The sequence below is a fragment of the Megalops cyprinoides genome, chromosome 4, assembly GCF_013368585.1.
Source record: "Megalops cyprinoides isolate fMegCyp1 chromosome 4, fMegCyp1.pri, whole genome shotgun sequence".
Taxonomy (NCBI): Eukaryota; Metazoa; Chordata; class Actinopteri; order Elopiformes; family Megalopidae; genus Megalops; species Megalops cyprinoides.
The window spans coordinates 16,085,662-16,100,589 of NC_050586.1; the positions used below are offsets into that span (position 1 = coordinate 16,085,662).

General features: G+C 37.5%; 2 protein-coding genes across 2 annotated transcripts; both read right to left on the bottom strand.

The window, feature by feature from the left end:
- Nucleotides 1-8,697: 8,697 nt before the first annotated feature.
- On the bottom strand, nt 8,698-9,959 carry LOC118776128 (chemokine-like receptor 1). The gene has a single exon (XM_036526224.1). The coding sequence runs from the start codon at nt 9,957-9,959 to the stop codon at nt 8,934-8,936; it is 1,026 nt and encodes a 341-aa protein (XP_036382117.1). The 3' UTR covers nt 8,698-8,933.
- Nucleotides 9,960-13,706: 3,747 nt separating this feature from the next.
- LOC118777290 (chemokine-like receptor 1) lies at nt 13,707-14,681 on the bottom strand. The gene has a single exon (XM_036528114.1). The coding sequence runs from the start codon at nt 14,656-14,658 to the stop codon at nt 13,744-13,746; it is 915 nt and encodes a 304-aa protein (XP_036384007.1). The 5' UTR covers nt 14,659-14,681; the 3' UTR covers nt 13,707-13,743.
- Nucleotides 14,682-14,928: the final 247 nt, after the last annotated feature.

Below are 14,928 nucleotides of genomic sequence, written 5' to 3' on the forward strand. Positions count from 1 at the left end.
TAAATAAATGACAAAGAACATAAAGAAAGAAGGTACAGTTTTGAGAGATTATGAATTTACAGATAACATGCACAGATAACATAGATAACATAGACAGACAGCATAATCTGTTTGTCCAGGAAAGGGTAAGAAAGCCCCAAATCATCCTTTGTGGCAGTTATTGCATGTTTGCTACAATAAATTATTTAATTAATACATTGATTTTAATGAGTGAACTCTCAGGGCAAGGTTACGATTAGAAGTTATACTCTTTGCTGTGTTTGATCTCACATACTGTAGCACCAATTTTCATCATTTCACCCCACTTCCTCTGTTTATTAAGTGAATTATGGTTGCTCACATACAGTTTCCCACAAAGCTTGAAGACATGAAACCAATATAAGTTCCCTTCAAGCAAACATGCACACTGTATGTGAGCCTCTGTTTTCAATGAAGTACTTGAGGTGAGGAAATTCAAATATTGTTTGCCATGTAAAAAAAAATTGACAGAACTTGTTAGTGCATGACTGGTCCTAAACCAAACGGAGTGCCTATTGATATTGGATTATCTACAACAAACTACAACGAAAGTAAAACGGATCTCTACTATCATATGGCATGTAATTTTAAGAAGTTGGTGATGATTATAAGTGGTTTGCAATCAACTATTATTTTACAATTAAAGAAGAACATTAATAAAAGAAAACATAAACTCACCTCACTAACAGCAATTGGATGACTTATTGTGAGCAGTCTGTGTGATCTGATAAAGCATGTTTCCACCCTCTGGGTATATACAGCGCTGACTGTCTTGTCACATTTCCTTTTTACGCACTGCCCCTTCTGTTTCATGGAACATCACATTGTATGTGTCACAAAGTGTGAATCAGTGGCACAGTTAATAATGGCAGAATTATGAGGACTTTCATGCATATATGTACACATATATGTACATGTATGTATGGTTTCAGTGAAGAACAGGATATGCATAAATATCTGCATAAGACTGTGATCAGAAAAGATTTTGCAATATTACAGTGTATGTAGGAGCCTTCGATGACATATAATAATAACAGTATGCTACAATAACAGAATTTTAGCAATCATTACAAACAGCAATAGTTTATAATGTAACCTAACAAAATGACAGTTAAACTGAAGAATTAGCAAACAGATTTGAAGTTTCTTCGAAAAGTTACTCAGTACGATGTAATTAGAAACTAAATACAAATGCTGTAATATTTGTCATATATTAGAAAAACAATGAAAGCATCTAATGACTAAAGAAACATTATCATTGACACATAGTGTTGGTAACTGAACAAATGGTAACTGAATTTCATGGAACAAAGACGTCAGAGGTGCCTCTTCTGGCCTTTTCCCAGAACCCGTCCCATGCTAGATTAGCAACACAATTTGCATAGCTGGCTGAGTGGAGTATCTTGAAGAATTCGCATAATTTGGCAAGTTCAAATGCCACAAGTTTTCACACTCATGAGGGTCTTGATTGTTAACCAAAGGTGTACATATGCTTACCTTAATTAAGGACTCGGTTTCATCTGTTTATGAGGCGTGACACTTGAATTTCTTTTTTGTATGCTTTTTCCCTCAGTACATCCCTGTTTGGAATGGTGACTTGTCCATAAGGCTTATCTCAACACAACAACCTCTGAAGTCATGCAGGAGTACTGAAACAAGATGAATTCATTCTCCAATCCACTTGCATGCAGCTAATGGTGATTTTTCTCACTCTAACGCACACAGTGCACTACAGTCAAATGGGCACACACAATAATTTCATCACAGCAACTTGTGGGCACCTGAAAATTCACTAGGTGTCTGAGAATAGAGAGGCAAGGAATCCCTGACTTACCTACCCTCACCCATCCCTGGTGGAATGAAGCCAAGGTATTACCCCTCTGTGGGCATTTGATTATTGTTGGTTCTGAGCTATAGGCCTCAGCCTGCACTCAGTCACGGGCTCTTTGCTGACTCGGCGGCCATGACACTTTCTTTCTCTGCTAAAAATCCTACATTGCTGGGGCAGCAGTGTAGGTTAGTGGTTAAGGAGCAGGACTCGTAACCGAAAGGTTGCCGGTTCAATCCCCGCTGGGACACTGCTGCTGTACCCTTGGGCAAGGTACTTCACCCACAGTTGCCTCAGTAAATATCCAGCTGTATAAATGGATAACATTGAAAAGAACTGTAACCTATGTAAGTCGCTTTGGATAAAAGCGTCTGCCAAATGAATAAATGTAAATGAATAAATGTAAAAAAAATTCAAAAACAGCTTCATGGCTGTGTTCAGTGGAAGAGTTTCTACCCTGGTGTATAGTGAGGAAAATTTCACTGTCTTCTGTAATTCTTTTTTGAATATCTCGCAGTATAATCATGTTGTTTGCCATGTCCACCATTGAAGTCTCCTGCTGTGCAATGGAAGGACTGTCACTAGTAGAGAGTCTGCGGCTGCAAATTAGACTGCACCTGCTGCCCAGCCTCCCTCACACTGAACGCATGGTTGATGAAATGATCAACCATTGTTGCACAATTGTCCTTGGAAATGTATTGTCATTTTCTTGGGTGAACTCCTCCTCTTCTTCTACCTCTTCCAGTCCTCTTCTCTGCCCAATTTCCTACATGACACAGGAAATTTCATCATGCAAGCATTAATGTAGGGGTGTGTTTGAAGTGTTTTGCAAAACAATGAACTGGAATTTCAATGAGTGAATACAAGTGAAAAGTGCTTGAAGTTTTGTAGTCATGGTTTAGGACTTTTTTTTTTTTTTTTTTACATATTTTTACATATTTTTAAAGGTTTTGAAAGGAGTGTTTCCTTTTATACAGGATTTGTGAAGTATCACCAGTTCAGCATGCTCTTTTGAGCATTGTGTCAATATCTTTGAGAACATGAGATATTGTTTCAAGATATGTATGCAAACAATTGAGGAAAAAGAAAATGTATTACATACAGACTCATGCACACAGAGGGATCTGACCTCTAATCCTTGTTGAGAAAAGGAAACAATAACTTACATGTGGGTGGAAGCTTCTTCAGGATTTTCGTGTTGAGTCCGGTGATTCAAGGGTGAATTATATGCAATTATAATGATTATAATGTCCCAAGTAAAGCAAAACAACTGATATTGACAGTGTAGATTTTTATTGGTTTCAAATAAGCAATGTTATGCCAATTTCAAAACCTCTTTTCAGATACTCTCAAATACAGTTTTTTGGTTGTTGCACATCAATACTAGTAAAGCCACATTCCCTCTGACAAGATGAGATTACAATCATCTGAACCACCACTGTCACCACTGTGATGGTGGCTTGACTCCCCCCTGTGTCTAACAAGAGTTATGGCTGTTGAACATGTTTAAAATTAATATTTAACAGACCCATGGGAGGCTTTAACCACTCTTTCCCATTGCTATGTTTTCATATTAGATTATAAATCAGAGTACATGTTGGTAGATATCAACTTCACATACTGTACAATATTTACATGGCTTCTGTAAAAATGAAAGGGTGAAAGTCCTACATGGTTCACACAATGGTCATATTATGGTCCTTCCTATAATGCACATTGACAGATATTACACTGTGCACCTAGGCTGCAGGAAAAACTATTGCATTTTAGAGTTTTACGTGATGGCACATTTTCTGTTCATTTGGATCACAGATATAGAACTGAAATTTATATTCCTGTATTTCAAACAAGTCTGATGTGTATTTCTTTTCTGAAAACACAAGCGGTTTGTCAACACGTTTGCTGGCAGTGACAGTAACGATTTGCGTTGTTTCTCTGCTCTCGTCCCCTGTCGTAAAAGCTGCCGTTTACAGGCTGTTTGTTTTCATCTCCCCTCTTTCATTCAGATCTGCCAGGTGGTTTTCTCTGTCCATGATGTCACCAGAATGGTGCCAATAAAGTCAAGTAGAGCACAGAGTCAGGCCCCATGGGCGACACTGACCTGCTGCTGGAGTCTTAAGTCTGCTTCACAAATGAGAGCAAAACATGCTTCTCTCTGTTTGTGGTGGTTGCAGTCAACGGTGTCATTTGGAGAAGTAAATCTCCATGCCACCCACATTCTGCTAAGAATTTATTTTACTATCACATTATCTTTGTTTACTATTGAAATAGTGAACATCTTTTATAGTAGTAATAATAATGTCTAGTTCTGTGTTACTTTCATTGAGGAATAGTGAAATTTTGTGATAAAAACCATTATGCCTTATAGAATGGAGAGTATCTCTGAGTGCACGGTAACATTGGTTACTTAGGGAGATTTGCTTTGGGGCCATTGTTAGGAGGGGTGTATCAGCACAGGGAAGGCAGACTGGGTAACACTTTATTTTAGGGGTCCTTAATAAGACATTAGTAAACTGCCAGTAAACCAGTACCTAATCCTCATAATAATTCATAAATCATAATATATTGCATAAAGGATGCACATGCAGAGCTGCATATAGCCATTATATCAGTAATGTCTTTTCATGCCATTTTTACAAATTGGTCACTAATTAGACAGTATTATTATAAATATCATACCATCAATGAGAATATTTTGACCCCCTTTTCTAAAGTGACTTTTTTTTTCATTTACTTATAACTTATTCAGGGTCACCTCATCCCACTTGCATTGCAATCAGTTTTAACTTTATTAAGTTTTTTTTAGGTTATTAATGGTGCATGAACATACCTATTGTATTGATAAACATAAAAAAGATTCAATGCTTGTGTGGCATATTGGAGGTTTGTAGAAAGGTTACTGTGGTTAAAACAGTCAGTAGGTAATTACAGTCAGTTAGTAATGAATGTAAAGCTAACATCCTGCCAGGAGGTGGCAGTCAGAAAGTTCTGCAGTTCACGCGAGGTACCATTGAGCCAGCAGAATGGCTCATCGACCTGAAGCATCTAACAGTGTACAGTAGCATGAGTGCAGTGATTTTCAATTTTACTATTATTTTGTTGGCAGAGTCTCACAAGGGCTGTGTATTGAAACATGTTAGAAGTTACAATCAGACAAGTAGATGAAAAGGGGGAGTTAATTGGAATTATTTAGCTAAAATAGCAGCTAAACTGAAATAAACAGCATGGAGTAAACATGGTAATTTCATTCTTCCCCTCAATAAACAGCACACTGACAATATTGTGCCGTCCCAATGTTACATTCACAATCCAGGTGACTAATTGTCACTGTAGCCTAATTGCCTTCAGTTTATTGAAAGCAACTGTTACATGTAGTTTTGGGCTTTATTGTTATTTTGCGGGCAACACTCTAGATGACAAAATGGTTGTCTTCCCTTTGGATTGAAATCCATTGTCCATCTCATGTGTGCAACATTTGGAAACTCTTGAAGCTTTTTTTTTTTTTTTTCAATTTTATGATGACACGTTCAATGTTATTTATTTGGCCATTTTTCAATGTCCATCTACTTGCCTTGAATGACATGGTCAGTTGTGATTTTCAATGTTTATTTCTGTTGGAGGATTGGAGTAAGGCAGAAAAAGTGTACTGGAGGTTCACGTCTTGAGCTTATTTTAAGATGTGTGGTAAGGTCCCTTAAGGGTCCCCATATGTCCCTTATGAGTTATCATCAAATGAAAATAAAACCCCTCTTTAAAATAGGGGGGTAATTAATCCTTACTAAGAGCCCTTTACTGTCTAACTAGTGGCCTATTGGTAAGAAACGGTATTATGATGATCAATACGTTCCTTATAAGTTATAAGCAATATATGGAAATATGGAAACTGTGCAGTAAGAAACCAGTTCTGTGCAAAATATAGTACAAAAAGAAAGAATACCTGCACCACATGACCTCTATGTTGTGTGAAAAGTTAAGCAGTGCTTCAAATGTGCTGAGGAAGTGTCTATTTTTATACTGTATGTGACTAAAGATAACATCACAGATATTTTTAATTTCCATTTAGGCTGTTTTGAAACTGCTTTGCAAACTCAGAATTGTATGTTTCCATGCGACTTTAGACTACTGTATTACTGTAATCCTGTTTGCAGGATTGGCTCATTCACTGTGATGGAAATGCCTTTTTTCATATCAACTACCTATCCAGCTGAGTGAAATGCAATTCAAGATAGAGCACGAAAGGCCTAGGCACTAAGTGCATGTGCATATTTTTTCTATCAATTGCATAACTTTTGCTAAGTCTAAAAATCTAAGTACAGTCTGAGGACATAGAATATGTATACAAATATTTTAATTACTTTCCTTGCAAAAGTATTCACCAAAATTTAACTAGGGTGTTTTATTCAAATGTTTATTGAGGAATATCAATTTCAGAAGTGCACAGCCCTGAACACAGTGGTGAGTATTCAGTTGTTATCCAGTTTTTAATATGATCCTCTGATGATCTCCTCATTGCAGCTAGAAATGTGTCATTAAAAACAGACATGCAGCGCAATAGAAATTGTCAAAGTAAAATCACAGGGATGCATTTCCTCACCAAAACAACTGTGGACTTGCACAGTCATAAAAATGAAACAGACGTCATATTTGTATTTTTGAGATTGTGTTTGGACAGTTGCTACAGCCTCATTACCTCATAAACTGTGAGAGGACTCAGTGTGAACATTTCAAATGCAGAACTAATGGATTCAAACATGGTTTTAAGTGAAGGAATGCACAGTTTTTACACTGTTAAAAGCTCATACCTACTTGCAGCAAAACTACTGGAAATGGAAAAATATACTGAGTCATAGGCCCTTATGTAACTTTAAAAGATGAAGACAAACAGCACAACTGTGATGTGGCACGTTGAAAGACTGTATTGGACAAGATTGGACAAGAATTACCAAGTGCATTATACCGCTTTCCTGAAATGGGACACTTACAGTGATTTTAATATATTTGTCTTGTTTTAACTCAAATGTCTCTTTAACACTGTGGTTGTTCAATTTAAACTCCCAGGGCAATTGATTAGGCCTTCATGCCACGTTACACTGTGGCAATGATGAGATTTCAGTAAGCCAAACCCATCTCCTCAGATTAATTTAATTCATTCCATTGGCTGAATGACTGAGCTTGACCTTTTCACAGCAGAAAAGATGATATGTGAAATTGTAATGGCATCAATAATGGCAGCATGTAATGATAACTGGAAATCATACCGCCTGTGTTTTGCACATTCCACTTTATTGATTGATATTTTGTCTAACATTGTATTGTGCCAAAGCCTGGACAATCATTTCAGCAGCAAGCAAGATTTCAGTGGATATTTGCTGTGGTTTAACAACGAAATACGTAATAATGTGGTGAGGTACATTAAGAATACGTAAAACTGTAAAACATGAGAATTTAAAAATGACAAAATTTAGTTTGTTTTCATAGAACTGAATGTATTATATTTTAACATAACAGCAATAAAAATGATATTTTTAAGACAATAACCCCAAAAAACAAAATAGTGCCTCAGCATGAATATTTTTTCACAAATACAATTGTGGAGCTTTTTTTTTTAATGCTTTTTAACCTTAACTTTGGAATCACCAACTGTACACAGATTAAGCTTGCCTCACTGCAAAATCTTCTGCACTTCCACAGGAGCACTGAAGATAACAGATGCAATCTTTTAATATCCTCAAATGTTGGCAGCTTTTTCTGCACTACAAGTCCCACAGTGCACCACAGGAGGGCAAACAGAGGATATGTGCAAACTCCATTGACATCACCTGAATAGCTCATAGGAATCTGATAAGTCAATAGAGGGTGCTATTGACTGGTGTTAAAAAGGGACCCTGTCCAGCATACCTCACCCAGCCCGAGTGGAACAGCCAGTTCTGCTGATGTGGATTCACGGTCAGCTTGTATGAGCATCTATAATTGTTCTAATTGTTATAATTAATCATGTTCAATGTTCAATTTCAAAATGGACTTTTAAATAGTTACTACACCAATTACAGTTGCTACAGTCAGACAGAGCAAAGTAGCTAGGTTTTTATATTACACATTATAACAAGATGTTAGCTTTTTAATTGGCAAGTCATGTCTGTAAGAAACAAACAAAAAAAATTACTTGGACTTCAGCAAACATCACTATTAGCTAGCTGTCTGGTAAGCAAGCATAAAACATAACACATAAAACAAGCAACTGCTAAATTTCCATATGAATGTAAAACTTCATAATCACTTCAATTGTGAAATGAGACATCAAAAGATACGGCTTTTAATGGAGGAGGGTGTTCAGTAGTATCATTAATCTTAAAGGTATTATTTGAGTAAATAACACCTCACTGTGAAATTTAGAATTGTGATTGTGAATTGATTTCTAACCATAATCAGGCCTCATTGACTGGAACTATCCTTGTGCAATATGTTTCATCCATTATGTTGTTAGAAAACATTGGTGATGGTTCAAATTGGTTTGCAAGTGAATATTATTTCATGATTAAAGAAAGGCATTGCAAAAAATGTTACCATCATCTGAATGAAGATTTATTGAAGAAATTTGCAATGATTCAAAGTTGTTGTCAAATGAATATTATTGCATTATTGAATATGTGTTGGCAAAAAAAGTTAATGAAGATTTATAGTGCGTGCTTAATGTTAAAGCATGTATCCACTAACAGTTTTCTGCCATGATGTTGTTAGAAGATAACATACACCCTCTTAGCCAATACAAATCTGGTGTAGTTATAGTAGTATGGCAAGTAAAATAATGTAACTTCTTAAGGAATGTTGAAAATATGATTATAATAATCACATCAGGTATTGTTATAATCCCTTATGTTGCCTTTACTTATATACTGTAATGCCTGCACAATAGCTCCATTCTATTTGTAACATTTAAGATGCATTTATAGTTATTGCATTCATTTTTATCACAAGCTGTCCCAAATATTCATGAATTCTTACATTTCACAAAGACATGTCATAGGGGCATTATGTGGGCATTCAACTGGCATTGTATCAGCTACTAATGATTCATAATGCTATTCACTTATACAGCAGACATCTCACCTTGGGGGTCGGTCGAAACTTTACTGTCCTGAGTACATGACTGCCTTTTACTTGCAGTACGTGCATCATCACTCATTGCATTTTCAATTTTGGACAAAATGGAGCATGTTTTCTTAAAGTCTTTGCCCATAAATGCATACAAAAAGGGATTCATGGTGCTGTTTGCACTCACCAGAGTGGCACTTACCATGAGCCCCGTGACAATATTGTGGTTATGTAGTTCATTGTAAACTTCCAGCAGGACAAAGATGTGGTAGGGCAACCAACATACAAAGAAAGTCACAATGAGGGCAGACATGACTTTAAATGGTTTAGAGGATTTGGTCATTCGGTTGTTCTTCAGCTTCAGAATAATGATGGTGTAACAGAGGGTGATGATCACAAAAGGGATTAAAAACCCACAGACAAACCGACTGAAAACAACGTTCCAGTGTGTAGGCACTCCCTTCCCAAAGTTGTTGTAACAAATGGTTTTGTGTCCTTCAACCTTTGTGTCACGGAAAACCAGTGAAGGTACACTGAGAGCAACAGAGACAATCCAGGCAAGAGTGACCAGTACAGAGGCTGCTTTCACTGTGCGGTGGTTCTGTACCCAGACGGGGAACACGACAGACGCACATCGGTCCACACTGATGATGACCAGGAGGAAGATGCTGCTGAACATGTTCAGGAACATGATGAGGGGGATGAACTTGCACATGACCAGCCCAAATGGCCAGGCAGAAGTAGCCATGTTCACAATGCTGAAGGGGAGACAGGCACAGAAAATGAAGTCTGAGCATGCCAGGCTCAGATACCAGGTTGTGTTGACAGACCTTTTCATCTTGACACCAGAGATCCAGATGACAATTCCATTTCCAGAAATCCCCAGCAGGAAGATGATGATGTTCACAATCACAAGAATCACAGAACCTGCCCCTATAGTGCTGGTCTGGGGCTCTGGTGCTGTTGGCAGTATATCAGTAGGATACTCCATTGAATAATACACGTTCAAATCAGGTTCCATAATCCCTTTGCTTTTCCCTATAAATAAAATGATAATGTTTTTGAAATTCATCACAACTCACAAGCTATATACAGGTAACTGCCAAAATGGAGGAAACACCAACATAAAGTGTGTTAATATGTCATTGGGCCACCATGAGCCACTAGAATAGCTTCAGTGCACCTTCACATAGATGTATCAATGGTCTGGAACTTGATTAGAGGGAAACAACACCATTCGTCCATGAGAAATTCCATCATCTGATGCTTTAGTGATGGTGGTGGAAAACACTTTCTGACACCACTCCAGAATCTCCCACATGTGTTCAACTGGGTTGAGATCTGGTGACCGAGATGGCCAAGGCATATGGTTTACATTGTTTTATGCTCATCAAACCATTTAGTGACCTGTGCATGGGGGAAAGTGTCATCCTGGAAGAGAGCATCCCCATGAGGACAGAAATGCAGTTTTTTATTTATGAATTTATCTGTATTATATTATATTGTTGCAACATTGCAATATTGTTGTTTTTCTAAATCTAAAGCAACTTGCGCAGCACATCTAATAGTGTGGCATGAAAAGTTGCACAAATAGGGCACCATTGACCATACATGACTGAGTTTCAGTTTCAAGCATAGTGCTGATACACTATGTGCTATAAACACAGTGTTCATGCCTGTTTGCATGATTGTTGTGTCTGTGCTGCAAACCCTTAAAACATCCTTTGTGTCAGGTATTCTATATTTGTCACAATATATTATTTAATCAATACATTAAGTTTTACAAGTTAAAGTCTCAGGGTGTGGTAACACTTAGAAGTTACATTCACTGTTGTCTTTGATCTCATAAACAGAAGCACCAACTTGCATCATTTCTCCTTACTTCCTCCCAAGCCACAGAGCTTGAAAATAAAAGACCAGTTTAAGGTGCCTTCAAAGCAAACATGCATACTGTATGTGAAACTCTGTTTTCAATGAAATATTTGAAATAAGGAAATTCAATCCTCATAATCCTGTAATAGAGGATTGATTTTCCAAAGAGGGACTGCAAAGGAGGCAGCTACTGGGAAAAAGTCGTATCTGAAAAATTGAAAGGTTTCAAGAGCAGCCAAAAACAACTGGTTCTAATGCATGATGCTAGCATTTTCCTCAGGTGGACAGCTATGACACATTGACAGGAGCAATGATGGATAATAAATACGTTTGGAAAAATGTCTACACACCAACAATAATTTGATTCACTCGTCAGGTGTCATCGTGCATCCATTTTAATACCCCCAAGGCTTAGATATAACATACATTGCATACACTAATCAAAACAAACAAAGCTTACACATTTAGCGCTCTTGATAGAGACTGCCAGCAAATGACTGGTCCTAAGTAGATACCTATTGATATTTATTTTTTAACTACAACAAAACTAAAACCTCTGCTATCATTATAAAACATGTAGCTTTTTGCAAATGTCCAGCCATTTTAACTTTAACATTTTCTGAAAGAATATACATAAAACTTACCACAAAATGTTAACAGCAAATGAATGAAGAATTATCGTGAGCACGCTGTGTGATCTGATAAAGAATGTTTCCACCCTCCATTTATATATAGTGCTGTCATGTCACATTTCCCTTTTATGCACTGCCTTTTCTGTTCCACAAAACACAAAGTTGCATGTCACATATGTTACGTCTGTGTTTTTCAAGTCCAAATACCACAAGTTTTCAGACTTGTGGAAGTGTAGACATGCACACAGAAAAAGCATACATAAGTTTACTTAATAAAGGACATGGTTTCATCTGTTTATGAGACAGGATACTTTTATTTTTTATACTTTCCCCCTCTATACATACCCATTTGGACTCGTGTTTGTAGGCTTATCATGACACAATAACCTCTGCACCCATGCAGGAGTGCTGAAGCAAGACAAATGCAATCCTCAAATACACTTGCATCTAGCTAATGATTTTGATTGTATCATAATGATTGAATCAATAAATATAGACTTGTGCACAGAGAGATCTGACCTCTGATCATTTTGTCAGGAATGCGGCTTCTTAGCCGGGTTTGTTTTTGTTTCCCCTGTCCATGTGCTTTTGTTTTTCCCTGTGGTCCTGCCCTGCCCTGTTCTCCACCCTGTCTCCATCCACCTGATTACCTGACCGTCTCCACCTGCCTGCCTGCACACCTGCATCCCATCTCCTCATTAGCCTTGCCCTATATATTCCCCGTTTGTTTCATGTCTCGTCGCTAGTTTGTCTGTGTTGCTGCAAGTCTGTTTTGCTGAATTTTTGCTTGTTTTTTCTTGACCACGTTTTTGGTTTTTTGATTTTTGGTATTGTTCGCTGTGCTTTCCTGGTTTTCTGACATCGCCTGTTTTGACCACGTTTTTCGGATTCCCAAATTAATGGCTTAATAAACATGCATTGTGCACCCTGTTTTGCTGTCTGTGCCTGAGTCCCTGCCTGAGCCCTGACACATTTCCACAGATGAGGGTGGAAGCTTTACCCTCTCTGAATCTAGACCACAACACATAAATATTGTTGGAACATTATTTCCTTTCCTTTTTTTTTTTTTAACAATGCAACTACATGGAAAAACATGCACATACAATCCATTATCAGCATATGCTTAATTAACAGAATGAGTTGTACAAATTGATCCAATGGTGAATTGCCATTTTCACAAGCAGTCTTCATTTTGTTCAGCATTTTGATGCTGAATCTGGTGAATGGTAAAGTAAATGTAGATACAATGTCTCAAACATTTGAAACTGCCTAATGTCAATAATGTAGCTTACTTTTGGTTTCAAACAGGCAATGTAATGACTATTTCAAAACCTCTCTGTCAAATTCTCTGACCTGATCCTTGTTTTGTACCGATATCAAAACCGCTTCAGGTTATCTATATATTTACACTCAACATTTAAAAACACAAGACACAGTTTTTATATACAAGTTCTAAAGAAATGGATGAACCGTAACACCCACAAAAGGTACTTGATAATATAATTTGTTTTATATTTTAATACATTTTGCATTCATAATGGATAAACCTGGACAATATAATACCCTCCATATGATGTAATAAATCAGATAACATAACAGTTATTGCATTTTCAGATAAGTACTTTTTTTGAAAATTAGTTAATAGCTTAAATGAATAAAGCAATATACATACATATATACATACATATACATTTTTCACATTAAGTAAACTAAAAGCACACTTCCTTTTTCATTCCTTCTGACAAACTGATATATCACCACTTTACACATTAGATTAGGTCAACCAATTACCTCCCCCAATCATCTGAACTAGTATTGTTACATTTGTGATGATGGCGTGACTCTCCTCTGTGTCTTATAAGGATTATAAGGTTGTTGAGGATGCTTAAAATCATTATGTAACATACCCATTGAGAGCTTTCAACTCTCTTTCCCCTTGCTATTGTCATATTACATTGTAAAATGGATTACAGATTATTCTATTTCAATTTCAGATTGTATAATATTTACTTGGCTTCTCTATGAATGAAAGTGTGATGGTCAGGCATAGTTGAAGCAGTGGTTCTGTTATAGTGTATCCCATAATGTGGGTTGTCAAACAGAAGAATTGTTGATTGGACCATTAAACCATGTTTCCTGAAATAATGTTATGTACAAGGGGGAAAACATAATGACCTTGAATTAAATTATTACTTTGGCCACATTTGTAAGAAGAAAGAAAACATCAGGGAAAATTTTCACATCAATTTTACACAAGTGTCAATGAGTATTCAACAGTTCTTAAAAAAATGGAATGACTTGTTATAAGTCTTTCTGCTCGTGGTGTGTCTTTATTTCTGTAAGATTCTCTGCCGATTGGTCCTGCTCTCCAGTCGTCTCAGGTGCTGCCTCCATCCAGGTCATGCTAATGCTCCTGCCCATGAGAATGCAGATAATAGGGTTGACACAGCTGTTTAAGCCTGCCAGAATGGTGCTAATGGGCAACCCCACGGTGAAGAGCTCTCGGGGTGATTGCACAACAAGTGCCATGACCATGAAGGTATGATAGGGTATCCAGCACAGAAAGTATGCAATGATTATGGCCCTAATGATTCGATAGGACTTGGAGGCCTTGATTTGGATACTGCTCCTTTTCATGGACACAAAGCAGGAGCCGATGGTTATCACAAATAAGGGCAGAAGCAATCCAAAAAACAAACGGGTAAACGTCACCAAGTGTAATGTCCTCTCACCCTCCGCTGTAGTTTTGTAGTCATCAATGCAGCTCTGTCCGTTGTCTGTATCTTTAACACTCCTGAATAAAAAGGACGGAATGCTCAAAAGGGTGCCAATGGTCCAAGAGAGCAAGACCATACTTTTGGACACAAAGCTCTTGCAGCAAGCGCGAGAGACCAATGCAGAGAGGCAGCGGTCCGTGCTCATGAATGATAGCATCAAAGCGGTAGAGTGCATGTTCACAAACATCACAAAAGAGCAGAACTTGCACAGGCCCCGTCCAAACCTCCAGTTGAAGTCATCAAGGGCAGAGACGATTTGAAATGGCAGGAAGAGACAGACAGTGAGATCAGTTACAGCCAGGCCAAGGAACCAGATGACTCTTCCTGTCCTTTTCATTTTGCAGAAGATCGTGTAGATAACAAGGGTGTTGAGTGGGAGCCCCAGCAGTATAATTATGCTGTACATTCCCATGTACATGTATTTAAGGGCTTCTCTCATGTCATATTCACTGGCAAACTGAATAGTCATATATGGTCCAGGGGATTCATAATCATAATTGGTAGTTGTGTTATTTTGCAACATTTTGTTTCTTTTCCTGAAAAACAAGAGCAGGAGCATCATTGAAACCTATATTCAAAAGAACACTTGGGCACCTTTTAAGGCTGTGATATTCACTCAGTGAATTTCTAGAAGTGATACATTGTACAACACTTATTAACAGCAGGTTAATAACAGCTTCTTCAAGGCTTCAGGGTGACACACTGTCTT